Genomic DNA, 21,070 nt, shown 5'->3' on the forward strand with positions numbered 1-21,070 from the left:
CTTGCTTCCTGCCCCACATATTCAGGCACGGATCGAGTTCAGCTTTGCACCCCAGCACTCTACAGAAGAAGGCACCGAGGCATTGAGAATGGAGGTCACCTGTCCACGGTCACACAGCCGGCTAGTGGCAGAGCCAGGACCCAGACATGGTTCTTCCTAGTGGAGATGAGACAAAAGACAGATGGACGGCTCCCACCTCACGGAGTTTACATTCCAGGAAGGATGGTGCAGGCTTTAAACAATTTTCACCTGATTCATTACTTGGCCACAAACAGGTTGAATGCAAGAAGCTTAGGGAGTTGGCCGGGCACGGTGGCTCACGCCTGTAATCCCAGCACTTTGGGAGGCCGAGGCAGGTGGATCACGAGGTCAGGAGATTGAGACCATCCTGGCTAACACGGTGAAACCCCGTCTCTACTAAAAATACAAAAAATTAGCCGGGCGTGGTGGCAGGTGCCTGTAGTCCCAGCTATTCGGGAGGCTGAGGCAGGAGAATGGCATGAACCTGGGAGGCAGAGCTTGCAGTGAGCTGACATTGTGCCATTGCACTCCAGCCTGGGCGACACAGCGAGACTCCATCTCAAAAAAAAAAAAAAAAAAAAAAACTTAGGGAGCTAAAGAGCGTGTGGTCAGAGGCCCTAGTGTAGGTTAGAGGCTTGGGTTGCTCCCCTGAAGAAGGAATGCTTAAGCCAAAACTAAAATTTCAGTAGGTATTGGCCTGGCGAAGAGAGAAGAAAGAACATTCTAGACTAAAGGACTAGCCTGTGTGAAGGCTGTTAGTGGGAAGGCAGCTTGGCATTGTAGGGACAGTAGGTGCCTGAGGTATACAGAGGGAGGGGATGGCCAGTGGTTCAAGCAGAGGCTGGTGAGGGAGACCTCTTGGTCCCCTAGTGATGCTGATGTACCCCTTTGCTGTGTCTCCACCCGGCCCCAAAATGCGGCTTCTCTTGGCACAGACATGTCCAGGGCTTACCTTTCATTTCTGATGACCCCAAAGTGAGTGTTACAGGGTCCTCTCTCTTTTTGGCTTCCTCCCAGAACACCTGCCCTGATGTGTTCTGTGGACAAATGACATCTTCCACCAAGGCGAGGAGACTGTTGATGTCCATCAAGTTCACTGAGTCCCAGCCCAAGGCGGGGGATGGCACCTTGAGAGCTTTGAAGAGGGAGCTGACGATTCTTGACACATCCTGGTGGGGAAAGGGGCCATAAGCCAAGGTGAGGGGTGCAGCACAGGGGTCAAGAGCACACGCCCTGGGCCTGGCAACCTGTGTAGGGACCCCTGCTCTGCCCACTGAGATGTGATAGTGACCTCCCTGAGCTTCCATTTGTCAGCTCTTGAATCCCTCTTCTAGGGTTTGAACTCATTCCAGGCTGTACTCCTCAAAGCGTGGCACACAGGAGGTGCTCAATGAAAGCTTACTGAATGCATCAACGCAGAGCGGGGAGTCTCGTCCATGGGCTTCTAGCCTGGGAGTCTACCATGAAGGCATAATTCTTTGCACATAGTAGATACTCAAAAAGTATGTGGGTGTATGCGTGTGTGCACATGTGCATGTGTATGTACGTGTCTGTGTGTCTCTCTGTGTATGTGTGTGCATGTATGCATATGTGCACCTGTGTGTTTGTGTGTGCATGTGTGTACAGATGCATGGGTGCATGCATGTTGCATGTGTATGTGTGTCTTCAGTTGATGAATTTTGGCACCTCATGCTGCCAGGCAACACAGGGCTGCTGGGCCTCAAGCCCCAGGCCTCACCCCCACTTCTGCTTAGGCTACGGCACCCCCCAGGCTAGCTGAGGTTGAGGACCTGCCTTGGTCACTGCCTCAGGTGTCAGAAGGCCGTCCTCCATGGGCTGTGGGGAGGGAGTCAGGTTGGGGGACCCCCGGTCCCATTTCCCAGTGTTCTTCTCCTTCGCGACCCGGGGACGAGTGTTCCGAAAGATCTGAACAATCAGGAGGTTGATGGGGAACATGAGGATGGAGCTCTCCAGGCCAATCATCACCTCCTGCCAGGTGAATTCAATTTTACCTGGGGAAAGGGAAGGAAGGGATCAAAGGGAGAGGCCACCGCCCGGAGCTCAGTCCCGTCTGCCCCTTGTGGAAGGTGGCTATGCAGTGAAGGGTTAACCCTGCCCAACGCCTGGGAGGTCACCGCTCAGCCCTTGGAAGTTCCCGACTGCCAAGAATGTCTTTGTTTCCCTGGGGTCTTGGGTCACACCGGATGGTCTGGGCTAATGATGAGATTTAGGTGGGGGCCTAGACCATATGATGTCAGCTTGACCTCTAGAGGGGCTGGAGGCGAAGGGCAGCCAAGTGGGTGTCAGCCATGCCTATATGTTGGAGCCCCAGTAAAAGCTCCGAATAGTGGCTGGGCATGGTGGCTCATGCCTGTAATCCCAGCACTTTGGAAGGTCAAGGTGGGTGGATTACCTGAGGTCAGGAGTTGGAGACCAGCTTGGCCAACATGGTGAAACCCCTTCTCTACTAAAAATACAAAAATTAGCTGGGCATAGTGGCGGGTGCCTGTAATTCCAGCTACTCGGGAGGCTGAGGCAGGAGAATTGCTTGAATCCGGGAGGCAGAGGTTGCAGTAAGCCGAGATCGTACCACTGCATTTCAGCTTGGATGACAAGAGCAAAACTCTGTCTCAAAAAAAAAAAAAAAAAATTGTGAATTGCAAGGCTGGAGTGAGTCCCCCTGGTTGGCAATACTCCATGTGCACTGTCACACATCGTCAGGAGAAGTCAGCACCATCCACAACTCCACTGGGAGAGGATGCTGGAAGCTATGTGCCTGGTCTCTTCTGGCCCCTGCTCCATGTGTCTCTTCCCTTTGCTGGTTTTAATCTGTATCCTTTCTGTGTTTTTTGTTCTTTTGGTTTTTTGTTTTTTTTTTTTTGAGATGGAATTTTGCATGTTTTTACCCAGGCTGGAGTGCAATGGTGAGATCTCAGGTCACTGCAATCTCTGCCTCCTGGGTTTAAGTGATTTTCCCGCCCCAGCCTCCTGAATAGATGGAACGACAGGTGTGTACCACCACACCCGGCTAATTTTGTATTTTTAGTAGAGATGGGTTTTCACCATGTTAGCCAGGCTTGTCTCAAATTCCTGACCTCAGGTGATCCACCTGCCTTCGCCTCCCAGAGTGCTGGGATTACAGGCGTGAGCCACTGCGCCAGCTGTATCCTTTCACTGCAGTAAACCATAACTATGAGTACAATGGGTTCTGTAAGTCCTGCTAGTGGATCACTGAACTGGAGGGCGGTCTTGGGGACTCTGGAATGGCAGTGGCATTGCTGGAGCAGTGAAGGCTCAGGTCCACCAGCCACTAGCCCTGACCTCCTTGACACTGGGAATTACCCAAGTCCATCTTTTGCTCAGCTGGGTCCTTGGGGACCCCCCAGAACATGATGCTGGTCAGCATGGTGCACAGCAGCAGGGAGAAGCAGCAGGACACCCTCTGGACGCGGGTGAAGCTGCTGCGAGCGCAGCGGCTGAAGATCGAATACCAGATGTGTCCATCCTGGAAGCCCGCGGAAGTCTTCATGAAAAACAGGTGGCTGCAGGCAGGCAGGGAGAGAGGGACAGGCATTTAGGGAGACAGGAATGGGGGAAACTGGTCTCTGTGGGTCGTTCTTGGGATGAGAAGCAGGAAGAGAGGCAGAGATTTGTTTCTAAGATTGTTCACACTTTTTTTTTTTTTTTTTTTTTCAGATAGTGTCTTGTGTCTTGCTCTGTCACCCAGGTTGGAGTGCAATGGCATGATCTTGGCTCACTGCAACCTCTGCCTCCCAGATTCAAGCAATTATCCTGCCTCAGACTCCCAGGTAGCTGGGATTACAGGTGCCCACAACCATGGCTGGCTAATTTTTTGTATTTTTAGTAGAGACATGGTTTCACCACATTGGCCAGGCTGGTTTCACACTCCTGATCTCAAGTGATCTGGCTGCCTTGGCCTCCCAAAGCGCTGGGATTACAGGTGTGAGCCACTGCGCCTGGCCACATTTTTTTTTCAGATGGAGTCTTGCCCTGTTGCCAGGCAGGAGTGCAGTGGCATGATCTTGGCTCACTGCAACCTCTGCCTCTGGGGTTCAAGTGATTCTCCTGCCTCAGCCTCCCAAGTATCTGGGACTACAGGCGTGAGCTATTTTTTTTTTTTTTTTGTATTTTTAGTAAAGATGGGGTATCACCATGTTGGCCAGGATGGTCTCGATTTCTTGACCCCTTGATCCACCCGCCTCAGCCTCCCAAAGTGCTGGTATTACAGGCATGAGCCACCGTGCCCGGCTCCCCCCACAGTTTTGTTTTTTTTTAAATAGAAGAAACACAGCATCATAGCAGCATCACTTAGAGTTAGCAATGAAGGCTCTGGAAGTTAAATTAGAATTATAGACGGCCCTCTTCCCAGCTGTGTGACCTCGGGCAAGTTACTTTGTTCTTTGTACCTTAGATGACTTGTCTGTAAATTGGGGCAAGTAATAATAACAGAACCTACCTCACTGGATTGTTGAAAGGAATAAAAGTGATGATTTCGTAAAGCATTTGGGGCAGTAGCTGGCATATAGGTCAATATTCAATCAGTGTCAGCATTGTTGTTTTTGCTGTAATTTTAATATAATAATATAGCTAAAATACTATGTTTTGTTACAGTTAGATCATTGGAGTACAGTGGTTAAAAATCCCAGGCATGACGGAGTGCAGTGGCTCATTCCTGTAATCCCAGGACTTTAGCAGGGCAAGGAGAGAGGGTTGCTTGTGGTCAGGAGTTCAAGACCAGCCTGGCCAATGTGGTGAAACCCCGTCTCTAATAAAAGTACAAAAATTAGCCAGGCATGGTAGCATGCACCTGTAATCTCAGCTATTTGAGTGGCTGAAGCAGGAGAATTGCTTGAACTCAGGAGGCAGAGGTCACAGTGAGCCAATATCGTGCCACCATACTCCAACCTGGGTGACAGAGACTCTGTTCAAAAAAAAAAAAAAAAAAAAAAAATCCCAGGCATGGCCAAGCACAGTGGCTCACACCTGTAACCCCAAAACTTTGGGAGGCTGATACGGAGGATCCCTTGAGCCCAGGAGTTTGAGACCAGTCTGGGCAATATGGTGAAACCCCAACTCTACAAAAACAGTTGGACATGGTGGTGTATGTCTATAGTTTCAGCTACTCAGGAGGCTGAGGTAGGAGGATCTCTTGAGAAGGTCGAGACCATCCTAGGCAACATAGAAAGATTCGTCTCTACTTAAAAAAAAAGAAAAAGAAAAAGAAAGTGAGGCATCGTGGTGCGTGCCTGCAGTCCCAGCTGCTCAAGAGGCTGAGGTGAGAGGATTGCTTGACCCAGGGGGGTCGAGGTGGCAGTGAGCTGTGATCGTGCCACTGCACTCCAGCCTGGGTGGCGGAACAAGACCTTATCTTAAAAATAAAGAAAACAAAAATAAAGTACCTGAATTGTTTTCTGTCCTGCTCCGTGGCCACAGGAAACACCTTGTTGAGGACACAATCTCCAACATTGACGGATAGCCAGGAGTTGCACAGGAAATACCACTTCCGGTCCATCGCCAGGTCATAGACCAGCACCCGGCTGACATACCTGGAGAAGGGACCCAGAGTTTTGAGGATAAGGTGGAGCAGGGGAGGAGGCTTCACTGGACATCACCAAGGTAACAGCTTTGCAAACATGAACCCAAAGAACAAGAGCTCCTCAGAAAAAGAAACCAAATTTTTCTTTGTTCTTGGTGCCTTAATTAAAATTGGCATCACATAAGGAGGTCAGCTACTGTAGAGAGCCACCTCTGGGAAGCTGCCATGTTTCCACAAAGATGCTGCAAAAGGATGCATTCGGAGACCATTAACCTGTACACATGGCACCAAGCTCAGGGCCAGCGTCCAGGCATGAGCAAGTAAAGCCAAATTGTCTAAAGTGTGCATGTTCAGGCAGGTGCAGGCTGGGGTACGCAGAACATGGTCCTCTCTTGCGTTTCTTTCTTTCTTTTTTTAAATTTTAGACAGAATCTTGCTCTGTCACCCAGGCTGGAGTGCGATGGAGTGATCTTGGCTCACTGTAACTTCCGCCTCCCAGGTTCAAGCGATTCTCCTGCCTCAGCCTCCCGAGTAGCTGGGATTACAGGCATGCACCACCACACCCGGCTAATTTTGTATTTTTAGTAGAGACAGGGTTTCTCCATGTTGGTCAGGCTGGTGTTGAACTCCTGACCTCAGGTGATCCACCCACCTCGGCCTCCCAAAGTGCTGGGATTACAGGCATGAGCCACGGCGCCCGGCCTCCTCTCTTGCATTTCTAACCAAAGAATCACCATCTATCTTGGGCTGAGGACTTCGTGGGTATCTTCTAACCTGATTTAGGTCTTTGAGGTATGGGGAAGAATTGAAATTATCTTGCCTATCCTGTGATGTCAGATCGAGCAGCAGTTTTCCCTGTTGCTATATAGCCAACAAGAACAGCAATGATGGCTGGGCGTAGTGGCTCACGTCTGTAATCCCAGCACTTTGGGAGGCCAAGGTGGGCACATCACTTGAGGTCAGGAGTTTGAAACCAGCCTGGCCAACATGGTAAAACCTCATCTCTACTAAAAATACAAATAAATAAATAAATAAATAAATAAATAAACAAATAAATAAGCTGGGCATGGTGGCGTATGCCTGTAATACCAGCTACTCAAGAGGCCGAGGCAGGAGAATCACTTAAACCCAGGAAGCAGAGGTTGCGGTGAGCCGAGATTGGGCCATCACTCCAGCCTGCGTGACAGAGTGAGACTCTGTCTCAAAAAAAAAAAAAAGAAAAGAAAAGTAGTGATAGCAATAGCCGCTCTTCACTGAGAATTTACTACATAGCGGGGGCTATGCTAAGATGCTCTTGACATGCATTTTCTCATTTCAGGAAGGGCAGCCCTGTAGGAATGCAAAAGCCACCTATGTCAAGGTCACAGGCTTTTCTGGGGCAGCTGACATCCAGTGATGCGGTACCCACAGGGATCAAGACCTGGGTATTTCAACCCAACTTGGGACAGCTCCAGAGCTCCCCAATGGTGGACCGCACTGTTGCTGGGCTGCATCACAGCTTGACTTTTCTGCCATCCTGCCTCCTTCCCTCCCTTCCCAGGTGCTGGTCCCAGTGCCCTGTAATAAACACCGTGCATATGCAACTCCATCTGAGAGCCTGCTTCCCGGGAGCAACCTACAGCGGCCACACTTAAAATATTAATGCTTAATCCCATAGGTGAATTAAAGTGCTATTGTTTTTCTAAAGCCGCCAGCTACTGATGGGTGGTCATACTGGACACCACTCATCTGGGTCACTCATTTTGGCCTCAGAATGCAGAGAACCTTGCTCCAAACTTGCCAGCTGTGTGACCTTGGGCAAGTCATAGGTTGATGCTGCAAAAGGGCCAAGGGTGGGGCTAGCACTGAAGATGGGGCTAGCTGTAGCTTCCAGTCCTTTTCCTAGCTACCGATCCAGTTTGTGTGGACCATGAACCAGTGGGCTTTTCTGACCCTCAGTTTCCTCATCTGTGAAACAGAGATCATTCTATGTGTCTTGCGGAGGCTTGCGAAGATCAGGAAGGAGGCAAATGTACAGTGCCCAGCCCTGGGCCTGTCACTCTGTAGATTCTCAAGGTTTGTCTGCCCCCAACTCACCACGATGGCCGGTCCCCTGAGTTGTCATGCCACAGCCGGAGGCTCCGCAGTTCTCCCAGGGGGAACAGGGTGGAGAGGAGGAAGGCATCCACTGCTCCTCGCTCAAAAACCAGAGTGTCGGGATCAGCCAGGTGGTGGGGCTCACTCTCTCCATCCAGGCCATACAGGGTGACAGTCACCTGAAATCCAGAGACCAGAAGTGGCCAACTCCACAGTGGCATAGCAGGGCTGGGTGGGATGTGCTGATTAATCAGTGGATCTTGCATAGGCAGGTACCTTTGAGGACGTGGCTGCCCCTCGTCGGTGTCCTGTGTAGACTGTCACCAGGTAGTGGTATTGAGCAAAGGGATCATTGTCTTCCAGCACTGTGACCTTCACCTGAAGAGAAGGACAGCATTAGGAAGGCCTTGCTCAGTGGGTTCCTGCATCACCTACCAGCCAAGAAGGAGCTGATGATTTGTGATAATCATGAATTGGGCAAAGCAAAATTACATGTGCCATTTATTCATCCCCTCGGGTGAGAACTGTTCTTTATAAAAGCAGGGTTTCAAGTGCAAAACACTGGGAAAATAAAAAAACACAAAGTACATTTTTTTCTTCTTCCTTTTTTTTTTTTGTTTTCAGACAGGGTCTCGCTCTGCTGCCTAGGCTCAAGTACAGTGCCGTGATCTTAGCTCACTGCCATCTCTGCCTCCCGGGTTCAAGTGATTCTCCTGCCTCAGCCTCCAGAGTAGCTGGGACTACAGGCGTGTGCCACCATGCCTGGCTAATTTTTGTATTTTTAGTAAGAGACGAGGTTTCACCATGTTGGTCAGGCTGGTCTCAAACTCCTGACCTCAAGTGATCTGCTCACCTCGGCCTCCCAAAGTGCTGGGATTACAGGCGTGAGCCACGACGCCCGGCCCCAAAGTACATTCTTTATGAGATATGACCCCCATGTAGTCAAATTGGAAATGAACTTGATAAGCTGAGAACATTGAATGTTTGACCTGGTGAACCATACATACTGTGTACATGTATAATTTCTCATAACATTTGGAACCAGGTGGTGTTTCTGAGGGAATTTAAAAGAAATGAAACGTTAAGATAGTTTAGCGACAAATGAACTCATGGAGATAGGAAGTAGAATGATGGTCAGCAGAGGCTGGGAAAGGTAGTGGGGGCGGGAATGGTGGGGAAGACAAGGTGGTTAATGGGTACAAAATTAGAAAGAATGAGTAAAATGTAGGCCGGGCGCGGTGGCTTACACCTGTAATCCCAGCACTTTGGGAGGCCAAGGCGGGTGGATCCCTTGAGGTTAGGAGTTACAGACCAGCCTGACCAATGTGGTGAAACCCTGTCTCTACTAAAAACACAAAAATTAGCTGGGCATGGTGGCTGGCACCTGCAATCCTAGCTACTCGGGAGGCTGAGGCAGGAGAATTGCTTGAACCCAGGAGGTGGAAGTTGCGTGAGCTGAGATCACGTCACTGCACTCTAGGCTGTGTGACAGAGCAAGACTCCATGTCAAAAAAAAAAAAAAAAAAAAAAAAGAATGAATAAGATGAATAAGATCTAGTATTTTATATCACAACAGGGTGACTACAGTCAATAATAATTGTACATTTAAAAATAATTAAAAGAGTATAATTGGATTGTTTGTGATAATAAACAATGATAAATTGTGATAATAAACAATGATAAATTGTTGTGATAATAAAAGGATAAATGCTCGAGGAGATGGATACCCCAATTATCCCAATGTGATTATTACACCCTGCATGCCTGTATCAAAATGTCCCATATACCTCATATGTATATATACCTACCAAGTGCCCATAAGAATTAACAAAAATTTTTAAAGAGTTTGGCAAAAAGAAAAGAAAAAGAAATTAGCCAGAGTTGGCCAGAGGCTATAGTCGACTCTGAATGCGCTGCCCAGATCCCCCTCCCACGGAGGGTTCGTTGCCTCAGTTAATGGGGTAAAAAATGCAACACCTACCTCTGTTGAGATTGTGCCCCCTTGGGGCAGCCAGCACCCAATGACCAATAGGCGGAGTGTCTGGGTGTGGTCAAGACCTGGGCATCTCAACCCGACTTGGGACAGCTCTGGTGCTCCCCAGGGTCTGGGCCGGGCTGTCACTGGGCTACATCACAGCTCAGCTTCTCTCTCTGCGCATGCTGCCTCCTTCCCTCCCTTCCCAGGTGCAGGTCCCAGGCCCCCTTAATAAACACCCTGCACACTCTGCATGCTCAACTTTGCATCGGAGTCTGCTTCCTGGGAACCAACCTACAGCAGAGGCACTTCAAGTATTAATGCTTAATCTCTTGGGTGAATCAAAGACAGCAGTATCAACGCTGAAACATTATCTTATTAAATTTAACCCACATGAAATCCTGAGTGATGTTGCTTCGGGGGAAGGGGTAGGAACGGATAGAGTTTCACAGCTCTGTGACAATGCAACCTTGCATTCATTCATTACCTCTTCTTCAGATAGCCATAAATATTGGCTGAAGGCCTACTATGTATGTGTCAGGCATACTGCATACATTGGAAAACAATTTTTTTTTTTGAGATGAAGTCTTGTTCTGTTGTCCAGGCTGGAGTGCAGTGGCATAATCTTAGCTCACTGCAACCTCCACCTCCCAGGTTCAAGTGATTCTCCTGCTTCAGCCTCCTGAGTAGCTGGGATTACAGGTGCATGCCACCACGCCCGACTAATTTTTGTATTTTTAGTAGAGATGGGGTTTCACCATGTTGGCCAGGCTGGTCAACTCCTGACCGCAGGTGATCCGTCCACCTTGGCCTTCCAAAGTGCTGGGATTACAGGCGTGAGCCACCGCACCCGGTTGGAAAAAATCTTAAGTAGACAAATACCCTCTTCTCGTGAAGCCTAATATTATTTGAAAACAATGGAGTTTTCTCCAGGACGGTGTACCCAGCGCCAATGGTTCTCAGCCTCACCTTGGCCTGATCCTGAGCGTCCTTCCTCCTCGCCCAGATCACCACCAGCACGTAGACCACACACAGGCAGCCCACGGTGGTCACGACCACAGGGTTGTCCTCAAAGGTGGCAAAGAGCTCAGCAGTCTGGTGGATGTCGATGGCATTGGGCATCACCAGGAACGTGCTTCCGAAGAAAGTGAGGTGGTTGCAGAGGCAGTGTGTCTGGTAGAGGCTGGTCCGAGGCCCCACCTACAACCCACAAAGGGGCTGTCAGTGGAGACGCTCGGGAAGCTCAACCCCGGCTTGCTCGAGCCCAGGGGAGGAGAACGGTGTTCGGTTTGAAGGGTGCACACTCTGCTGGGGTGTGCGGTGGGAAGACCGCTGGGAGACCAGCTTCAAAAGCCCCTTTTGATCTTTTTTTTTTTTTTTTTTTTTTTTGAGATGGAGTCTCACCTGTTGCCAGGCTGGAGTGTAGCGGCGAGATCTCGGATCAATGCAATCTCCACCTCCTGGGTTCAAGCAATTCTCCTGCCTCAGCCTCCCGAGTAGCTGGGACTACAGGCACGCACCACCACACCCAGCTATTTTTTTTTGTATTTTTAGTGGAGACGGGGTTTCACCATGTTGGCCAGGATGGTCTCAATCTGCTGACCTCGTGATCCGCCCGCCTCAGCCTCCTAAAGTGCTGGGATTACAGGAGTGAGCCACCGTGTTTGGCCAATATTTTTTATTTAATTAAAATATGGAGATAATATTATTTATCTTTTTGTGTCCATCATTCTCAGTGGACAACTGTGTATATGTTGCCAGTCTGCTTTCCTTTTTTTTTCTTTTTCTTCTTCTGAGACGGGATCTCACTCTGTCGGCCAGGCTGGAGTGCAGTGACACAATCTTGGCTCACTGCTGCAACCTCTGCGTCCTGGGTTGAAGCAATTCTCATGCCTCTGTCCCCCAAGAAGCTGAGATTACAGGCATGCGCCACCACACCCGGTTAATTTGGGTATTTTCAGTAGAGACGGGGTTTCGCCATGTTGGCCAGGCAGGTCTCAAACAGGCTGATCTCAAGTGATCTGCTTGCATCAGCCTCCTAAAGTGCTGGGATTGCAGGCGTGTACCACAGTGTGATTCGCGTCTGCAATCTGAGCTTCTTGGGAGGCTGAAGCACAAGAATTGCTTGAACCCCAGAGGCAGAGGTTGTAGTGAGCTGAGATCACGCCACTGTACTCCAGCATGGGCGACAGAGACCCTGTCTCAAAAAAATACATATATATGGCAAGTAAATTTGAGATCTCCTTTAGTCCCTCTTCCCCTATAGGCAACCAGGATCACACATTTGGCATTCACCCCCGTGGTGCACCTGGTGCTCATTCACAGGACAAATATTTGTGGGGTGCTAATTCTACATCCAGCAACAGGCTAGGTGCTGAGAGGACACTGGTGTGACTAACTCATCCCAGTTTGCCAGGGCCTTTCCTGCTTTTCAAACAGAAAGTCCTGAGTCCCAGGAGCTCCTTCAGTCCTGGGCAACCCGAGACAGTTGGTCAGCTTATGCTGAAAAGCAAAATAACCTGGGGGAACCACAGGAAGAAAAAGAGAAGGACACAGGTTTGAGTCCTAAGCTGGCATTTTGGCACAAAGAAGGTGTGATGGCACTTACACAGGTGGTGCCTTGTGGTGCAGGACAACATGGCCGGGCAGGAAGGGGACCGGAGTGAACCAGGGCAGGGGCTGCCATCTGTGCCTGTGCTTCACACCCACATGGCCACCCCCAATCCCTCGCGAGCTCACAGTCACCCCCTAGGGCCATCTGGTGGGTAAAGAAGATGGTTTGTTTGTTTGAGACAGAGTCTTGCTCTGTCGCCCAGGCTGGAGTGCAGTGGCATCATCTCGGCTCACCGCAACCTCCACCTCCCAGGTTCAAGCGATTCTCCTGCCTCAGCCTCCTGAGTAGCTGGGACTACAGGTGCCCACCACCACACCCGGTTAATTTTTGTATCTTTAGTAGAAATGGGGTTTCACCATGTTGGCCAGGCTGCTCTTGAACTCCTGACCTCAAGTGATCCACCTGCCTCAGCCTCCCAAAGTGCTGGGATTACAGGCTTGAGCCACCGTGCCTGGCCCTACATGTAAGATTTGGGACAAGTCAGTTGAGTTTCCTGAGCCTTTGTTCTGTCCCCTGTAAAATGAGAGTCACAGCTGTCTTGGAGATGATTGTGCAGATTTGATGAGCCGATGTAAGCAAAGCATGGAGCTCTGCACCTGGCACAGAACTAAGGGCTGAGCTATGAGTTCATTCTCTTGGAAATGACACCCTGGCCTCCTAGAGGCAGAAGGCCTTCCTGAGTCATTCGTCGCCTGGGTCAATGACCATTTGTTCTCAGTGATGAACAAAGCACATTGTTCCTGTCGCACTGGGGGCTCCCAGTGCATGGAGGGAGACAGACGTCATTTAAATGATCTCATGCGTACAGGTGAAATGACCCCTCTGCTTAGCGCTATGGATGAGGAGCACTGGGGTTGGATGCTCTGGATGTGTGTGCTCTGGTGGTTCACAATAGGAAATCTGACTTAGTGAGTTAAGAACCGTTTTCTCGAGGAAGCAATGCTTAGGCTGAAGCGAGGATGAGGCGGGTATCCTAGGCACCAGGAACAGCAAAGACCCCATGGAGAGGCTCAAGATGCTGTGCCAGAGGCACCAAAAGGGAACCCTACATGAGCTGGGCACAGCCCACCAAGCTGCCTCATCTCCTTCACTTCGCTCTCCTTACCTGGCACCCTGAGTCGTCCCAAGTCTCCTGGACCTCATCCCAGAGCACACAGTGAGACAGGAAGGTGGTGATGCCAACTGTGAGGTCCCTGCCGGGGGCTGGCTCCAAGTCAGACTCAGGGACCACAGTCAAATAGTAGACCCCTTCTCCAAAACGCAGGTCCTGTGGGCTCAGGATCCACGTGGGCAGCTCATCTGTAGGAAAGGGGGTTCCAGGTCAGCCTGAAGCCTCCTTGAGATGGGCGTTAAGATCATAGGAGAGGGTGACTGAGGCCACTTGGCAGGGAAGCAGACCCTGCCGGTTTTCCCCCACCCCTGATGTCCTAGGAGCACTCTCTCCTCCTGAGACCAGGAGCATAGAAGAAGGGGCACTCCCCAGTCAGGGTGCACAGCTGACTCAGACAGACAAGGGCTCAAACACAGATTCTGCTCCTTATTGGCTGTATGAGCTCAGACCAGTTCTTTTTCCTTAACCTCTTTGTTCTTATCTGGAAAGTAGAGATTTTTTTTTTTTTGAGACAGAGTCTCGCTTTGTCATCCAGGGTGGAGTGCAGTGGTGTGATCTCAGCTCACTGCAACCTCTGCCTCCTGGGTTCAAGCTATTCTTGTGCCTCAGCCTCCTGAGTACCTGGGATTACAGGTGTGCACCACCTCGCCCAGCTACTTTTTGTATTTTCAGTAGATATGGGGTTTCGCCATGTTGGCCAGGCTGGTCTTGAACTCCTGACCTCAAGTGATCTTCCCGGCTTGGCCTCCCAAAATGCTAGGATTACAGGCGTGAGCCACCACACTTGGCTGAAAGTGGAAATTTCAATAGTTCCCCCTGCCAAGGGTTGTCATGAGGATTGCAATGAGGTCAGTCCTATATGAGCTTGTAAACTTCTTCGGGGCATATAGTAAGTGCTCACCTAATGTTGGCAAATAGTAACACCAATAAAAAATAAGCCACTGAATGTGTGGGGTGGTTTTTTTCTTTGCTTTTCTTCCTATGGCTTCTGATTTCCAAGTGAAGCTGATCATACCCCAGGCAGCAGCTCAGGAAATGGTCACAGGCCTACCTGGAGCCACCATTGGTACGAGGCGAGTTTGGGCATCGTAACTGCTCTTGTTGGGGTGGTAGCCATAGCCCAGGCTAAGCGTGAGTGCAATGTCCGGTCTCCAGTGCAGCTGGATCCCCAAGGTTGCCTCCCCTGAAGTCACGTTCACCCACAAAGCTTCAGGACTGGTCAGGTTCAACACGGTCGGCTGGCTGTGTCTTTGTGAATGCCGGGGCAGCAGGATCTGTGATCAGAAACAATCCTATTGAAGGTGTGCCAGGAAGGCAATGCCAGCCCGTGGGCATCAGGACTGCTGTGTAGAGCTGTGTGGCCTGAGCACCTGGGAACAGAAATCCAGGCCGGGCTTTGCTCATTGTATTAGTTTCCTAAGGCTTCTATCACAAAAGACCACTGTGGGAAGCTTAAGACAATATACAGTTGTTATCTTTTAGTTCTAAAGGCTGGAAGTGCAAAATCAGTTTCCCAGGGCTAGGGGAGAACATACTTCCCTGCCTTTTTCAGCTTCTGGTGGCCGCCTGCATTCCTTGGCTCATGGCCCCTTCCTCGCATTACTCCAGCCTCTTGCTTCTGGCATCAAGTCACCTTTTTGTCTTCTGGAGTCACCTCCCTTTCTGCCTCCCTTTTATAAGGACCCCTGGGAAGACGCGGAGCCCACCAGATAACCCAGGATAATCTCCCCAGCTCAAGATGGGCAAGACTCAAGCACATCTGCAAAATCCCTTTTGCAGTTTTGTTGGGTTTTTGTTTTTAGACAGGGCCTGGGTCTGTTACCCAGGCTGGAGTGCAATGGCATGACCAAAGGTCACTATAACCTTGAAGTCTCGGGCTCATGTGATCCTCCCACTTTAGCCTCCCAAAGTGATGGGATTACAGGTGTGAGCTACCACACCTGACCTCCCTTTTGCATTTAAGGTGACATATTCACAGGCTCCAGGGATGAGAACACAGACATCACTAAAATTGTTATTGAATTAGGCATTGATGAGAAAATTGTAGAAGACTAGAATAGAATCATTAAAATTTTGAAAAAATGAATTTAGATTGCACCATGGTATGTTTACGTTTTTCTTTAAAGAAAATCTAACTGGACATTTTATTTTTTATTTATTTTTTTGAGATGGAGTCTTGCTCTGTTGCCCAGGCTGGAGTGCAACGGTGCGATCATGGCTCACTGCAAACTCTGCCTCCCAAGTTCAAGTGATTCTCCAGCCTCAGCCTTCTGAGTAGCTGGGACTACAGGTGCCCGCCATCACGCCCAGCCAGTTTTGTGTTTTTAGTAGAGACGGAGTTTTACTGAACACAAATGAGCAAATGCACGAGAAAGTGCTATGCAAACTGTTTTACTGTTGGCCAGGCTGGTCTCAAACTCCTGATCTCAGGTGATCGACTCGCCTTAGCCTCCCAAAGTGTTGGGATTGCAGGTGTAAGCCCTTGTGCCCAGCCTAACTGGACATTTTAGAGGCTATGTAGTGGGAATGGTTTATGTAACAAAGATAACTAAAATTCCAAACAATAGATTTATATAACCAGGAAAACTCTGGTTATATACCCAAGGATTGGTGAATGAACATGCATTTGTAGTTTTAAGTTAAGTACAATGATTAAGCTAGGGTAAGGACCTTTTTTTGTTTGCTGTTCTTTTGTTTTTTGTTTTTGAGATGGATTCTCACTCTGTCGACAGGCTGGAGTGCAGTGGCACGATCTTGGCTCACTGTAATCTCTGCCTCCCGGGTTCCGGCCATTCTCCTGCCTTAGCCTCCCAAGTAGCTGGGATTACAGGCCCGCACCACCACACTCAGCTAATTTTTGTATTTTTTTTTAGTATAGACAGTGTTTCGCCACGGTGGCCGGGATGGTCTTGATCTCCTGACCTTGTGATCCACTCGCCTCAGCCTCCCAAAGTGCTGGGATTACAGGCATGCGCCAGTGCGCCCAGCCTGTTGCTGTTATTTTTAAAACTAATCTTGGTTCACTGCAGCCTCGACCTCCTGGGCTTAAGCAATCCTTCTGCCTCAGCCTCCTGAGTAGCTAGGACCACAGGTGCATGCCATCACACCTGACTAATTTTTGTATTTTTTGTACAGATGGTGTTGCACATTGTTGCCGAGGCTGGTCTTGAACTCCTGGTCTCTAGTGATCCTCCCACCTTGATCTCTCAAAGTGCTGGGACTACCAGTCCCAAAGTGTGAACTACCAGGACCAGCTGGTAAGGATCATTTTGGAAAATTCTCTTCTTTAACCATTTAAAAAAAAAATTAATTGGCCAACTTTCAATTTCAACCAAGTTGAAAAAGAAGACAGAGGCTAGGCGTGGTGGCTCACGCCTGTAATCCCAGCACTCTGGGAGGCCGAGGCAGGTGGATCACCTGAAGTCGAGAGTTCAAGACCAGCCTGACCAACATGGTGAAACCCCGTCTCTAATAAAAATACAAAAAATTAGCCGGGCATGGTGGCGCATGCTTGTAATCCAGCTACTCGGGAGGCTGAGGCAGGAGAATCACTCGAACCCAGGAGACAGAGGTTGCAGTGAGCCGAGATCTCGCCATCACACTCTAATCTGGGCAACAAGAGCAAAACTCCATCTCAAAAAAAAAAAAAAAAATACAGAAATGTGGCCAGGTGCAGTGGCTCACGCCTATAATCCTGGCACTTTGGGAGGCCGAGGTGGGAGGACTGCTTGAGCCCAGGAGTTTAAGACCAGCCTGGGCAATATAGTGAGAACTTGTTGCTACCAAAACTTAAAAAAAAAAAAATCAACTGGGTGTGGTGGCTTGCACCTGTTGCCCCAGCTACTTGGGAGGCTAAGGTGGGAGGATCGCTTGAGCCCGGGAGGCAGAAGTTGCAGTGAGCTGAGATCATGCCACTGAACTCCAGCCTGGGCCCACCTGACTTTTGACGACACCCCAAACTTCTACCTCGATATTCTCCGACAGATTCTTCACAGGTATGAGTTGACCACTAGGGCTGGTCACACGGAGGCCACCGACAGTCCCGCTGACATCAAAGTGGCTTCGGGCTGGAAAGGGGCTCTTTGGGAAACTCATCATCTGAAACCAAGAGCAAGGAGTGTTGGCCAAGGCCCCTGAGAAGCTGGAGGGTGAAAGACAAGGTCCTAAGACTCAAGGAGAAGTAGCCCTGGCGTGTGGGGCGGGTGGGGCCTGCCTTCCGCTGCTGCTGCTTCCCCCGGCATGTGTCCAGCCTCAGGGCTGAGGCCGCAGAGAACCTGCCGTAGAGGACCCATATCAGACTTGCTTTGGCTGAGCAATGACTGGAATGTAAAACCATCCAAGCCTTTTTTTTTTTTTTTTTTTTTGACACAGTCTCGCTCTGTCACTCAGGCTGGAGTGTAATGGCACAATCTCGGCTCACTGCAACCTCTGCCTTCCGGGTTCAAGCCATTCCCCTGCCTCAGCCTCCTGAGTAGCTGGGATTACAGGTGTGCACCACCATGCCCGGCTAATTTTCTATTTTTAGTAGAAATAGGGTTTCACCATGTTGGCCAGGCTGGTCTCGAACTCCTGGCCTCGGGTGATCTGCTGTCCTCAGCCTCCCCATCCAAGTCTTTCTTCCCCAAAAGCCAGTAAGTCTTTAAGAGAAAGATGTTTGCTTTCACTAGAGCTCAGGGAGTACACAGTCAGACGTGCTTTAATTTGCGGATGGAAGAGAGCCTGGGTTGGCCATTTCCAAGTTATGACACTAAGCTGGAAGAGCTTTATTACCAGTGACTACCTGAATCAAGGCTGTTGGAGAAATTTTGTAGCACAGTGGAAAGAGGGTAAATCTGGGAGCCCAGAGGTGTAGGTCTGAAGGCCGGCAGAACCACTTACTTGTGCCTTTGGGAAAATCATTGAACCTCACTGGTACAGCGGGCATCATCATACTAAACACAAATGAGCAAATGCACGTGAAAGTGCTCTGCAAACTGTAAAGGCTGTCCCCAAGGACGCTACTACCATTATTACCTTTATATCCACAGGCTCCTGGCCGCCCTCCAGAGAGCCGAGGGAGGAGGCAGCGGGCAGCGTGAAGGTTGCAGAGTCTGCGGCATCAGTGCGCAGGGAGGAGCCTTGCCAACTCCAGGGTTGTATTCTGGCCACAAGGTGAGGACAGAGGTGGCAGGGGAGGGAGGAGAAAGTCAGTGTTCGAGGGAGACCCCACACCTCCTGCACTACTGGGAGCCCAGCTTCACCATCAGAGTGGGGGTGTGTTTTGATCCCCATAGGTGGTTCAGCATGTTTGTTTCAGCAGAAGCAGCACAAGAGGCAGCTAGACTGGAGGCTCCATGAGGGTGGGGCTTTGCCAGCCTGGTTTACTGCTGTACCCCCAATGTCTACAGCAGCGCCTGGCATATAACAGGTAGTCCATCAGTATTTTCGTTGAATGAATAAATGAGCTTGGATGCGGGTTTTTCTCCAGGATTATCTCCCCTTCCTACCTGGACCTCTAACGTCATGTCTTAACCCCGCCCCATCTTTTCTGGTCTTTGACCTTGCCCCTTTCTGATCTTGTTGGGGACCCCACTTCAGATCGTTCCTCTAATCAGGATACTGCTTTGGGAAACTGTCTGTGAGATCTAAGAGGGAAACCCTGGCAGGAGGAACTGAGGCTTGGGGCAGAGGGTCCCAGTGTTGCCAGCAGCATTATCCAGCTCCTGCTTGTCAGGTGGAGGAATGGAAGGTGTGGAGCATCCCAGGTATGGCATCAGTGCTCACTGAGAGATGAGCCCTCTGTGTGTGTGTGTGTGTGTGTGTGTGTATGTGTGCGCGCGCACGCCAAAAGTAAGAGGATCTTGAGTCCCTGCAGGCCCAAGGAGCAGTGGCTGGCCAGACACATGCACAGCATGGTTAACAGCAGGCTAGTCCCATTCATTCAGCCCCCTTGCCTGCACAGCTGCCATGTGACCGTCTCTCAGGACTCCTTCAGGTGGATCTAACACTGGGCTTAGCACTCCATGCCTCCTTTCCTGTGCTGTGCAAACACTCAACATGGTGACAAGGGGGCCTTCTCTTGGTGGGAAGCCCTTCCCAGCTCTAGGTCCCATCACTTCTCTAGCTCCAAGGCTGGTCTCCTGAGCTCTGCCTAGCACAAGGCTTTGGAGTGCCGGTGTGGAATGAACCAGGTTAGGGGATGAGCTTTCTTGGGGACCCGTAATGCAGCTGGTTTGTACCTGTTTGTGTACACAGAGATGGAGGGGGTGGCCAGCATGGCTGGAAGGCCCCCTGGCAGTTTTCCCAGCAGGAGGGCGGTCTGCACATGCTCCACGACTCCAAGCAGCTGCGGCACTGTGGCAAACTGGAAAAGGAGGCAGGAAGATGTTGCTATGGACCTGCTGCCATACACCATCTTTGGTTACTGTCACCAGGCCAATGTGGGACCTTCAGGAGGGATCGGGAGAGTACAGAGAGGAGGGAGTAAGACTGCCTCGGAGGTGGCCCAAGAACAGTACTCATAAAGCTTCCAGACTGGCTTCTGCGAGCCCATTCCATCCTCACAGTAACTCGGTGTGGCAGGGGCTTCACTAGCCCCACTGGACAGATGGGGGATGGAGGCACAGAGAGGGTAGGAGGCTGTGGGAGGTCACAAATTGATAAGGGGAAGAGCCAGGACTCACGGCAAAGCATATGGCTACAGAGCCCGTGTGCTGGGCTGTCAGACAATGTGGCTGTCTGGGCTGCTGACATCTGCCAGCACCCTAAGGCTTGTTCCAGGGGAAATGGACAGCTGAGAGCGAGGCCATTTCACCAGGTCACCTGGGCTTCGAATCTGCTCCCCACCCGTCCCAACCCCCAGATGAGATGCATCCTGACACCACGGCTGGTGCGGGGACCCAGGAAGGGCTGGATGTTTGCACATAATTCCTGTTGGGGCACAGATCATGTGGGTGTGAGTGTGTGTGTGAGAGTGTATATGTGCACGTGCGCACACACGTGAACACACAGTGTGAGGGTGACGTCACTGCATGTGAATGTGAGTGTTTGAGCGTGTGTATATGTGAGCGAATGTGAGTGTGGTCCTGAGCGTGTGTGTGGGTACAGTGTTTGAGTGTGTGAGTGTGCATAGGTGACTTCATGATTATGGAGTGTGCAACCATATGTGAGGGTCTGTGAGTATGTGAGTGCATGTGACTGCATGGCCCTGTGTGAAGATGCGTGTGTGTAAATGCGCATCTGTGTGCAAAAGTGTGTGCTTGAGGCCGTGTGAGTATGAGGGCCTCTCAGTGTGTGTGTGAGCTTGCACATGAGTGTGAGTGTGGCCATGTGTTTTTGTGTGTGTTTGTGGAGATTGAGTGTGTCTGAGCATGTGCATGTGTGCATCCACGCATCTTTGCGTGTTGTGTGTCTTTCAGTTCTTCCTGAATAGAGGTGATGGCCCCATGTGATAAAGAACCTTGCAACAGCAAGAAATGGGTTTTGTGGCTCTGTCATGATGCCATCTAGGAGGCTATGTCCCCACCAGGATGCTGGGGCCACGTGAGACAGTGCTACACCTATTCTTACTCTGGGCAGCTGCCTCTCTTCTGTGTTCTTGGTAAAATGAACCACAAGTTTACCCAGACCTGCTAGTGGGTCCATATGATCTCTCCAGTTGGCAGCTTATTTGGGACGAGGCAGAGTGCCTTGATTTACACATAAGGAAATGAGTCTTAGGTAAGCTCTGTAACTTGC

At 50.2% G+C, this 21,070-nt stretch overlaps 1 protein-coding gene across 1 annotated transcript in view; it reads right to left on the reverse strand.

Moving 5' to 3' along the window:
* Positions 1–21,070, reverse strand: part of LOC454266 (polycystin-1-like protein 2) — a 101,201-nt gene that overhangs the window by 45,423 nt on the left and 34,708 nt on the right. The window contains 12 exon segments of the mRNA XM_054668490.2: positions 974–1,190; positions 1,816–2,033; positions 3,364–3,563; positions 5,442–5,588; positions 7,655–7,833; positions 7,931–8,032; positions 10,599–10,829; positions 13,349–13,542; positions 14,406–14,628; positions 17,321–17,452; positions 18,368–18,494; positions 19,573–19,697. Of these exon segments, the coding sequence (XP_054524465.2) occupies positions 974–1,190; positions 1,816–2,033; positions 3,364–3,563; positions 5,442–5,588; positions 7,655–7,833; positions 7,931–8,032; positions 10,599–10,829; positions 13,349–13,542; positions 14,406–14,628; positions 17,321–17,452; positions 18,368–18,494; positions 19,573–19,697 (2,095 nt within the window).

Source organism: Pan troglodytes, chromosome 18, assembly GCF_028858775.2.
Source record: "Pan troglodytes isolate AG18354 chromosome 18, NHGRI_mPanTro3-v2.0_pri, whole genome shotgun sequence".
NCBI lineage: Eukaryota > Metazoa > Chordata > Mammalia > Primates > Hominidae > Pan > Pan troglodytes.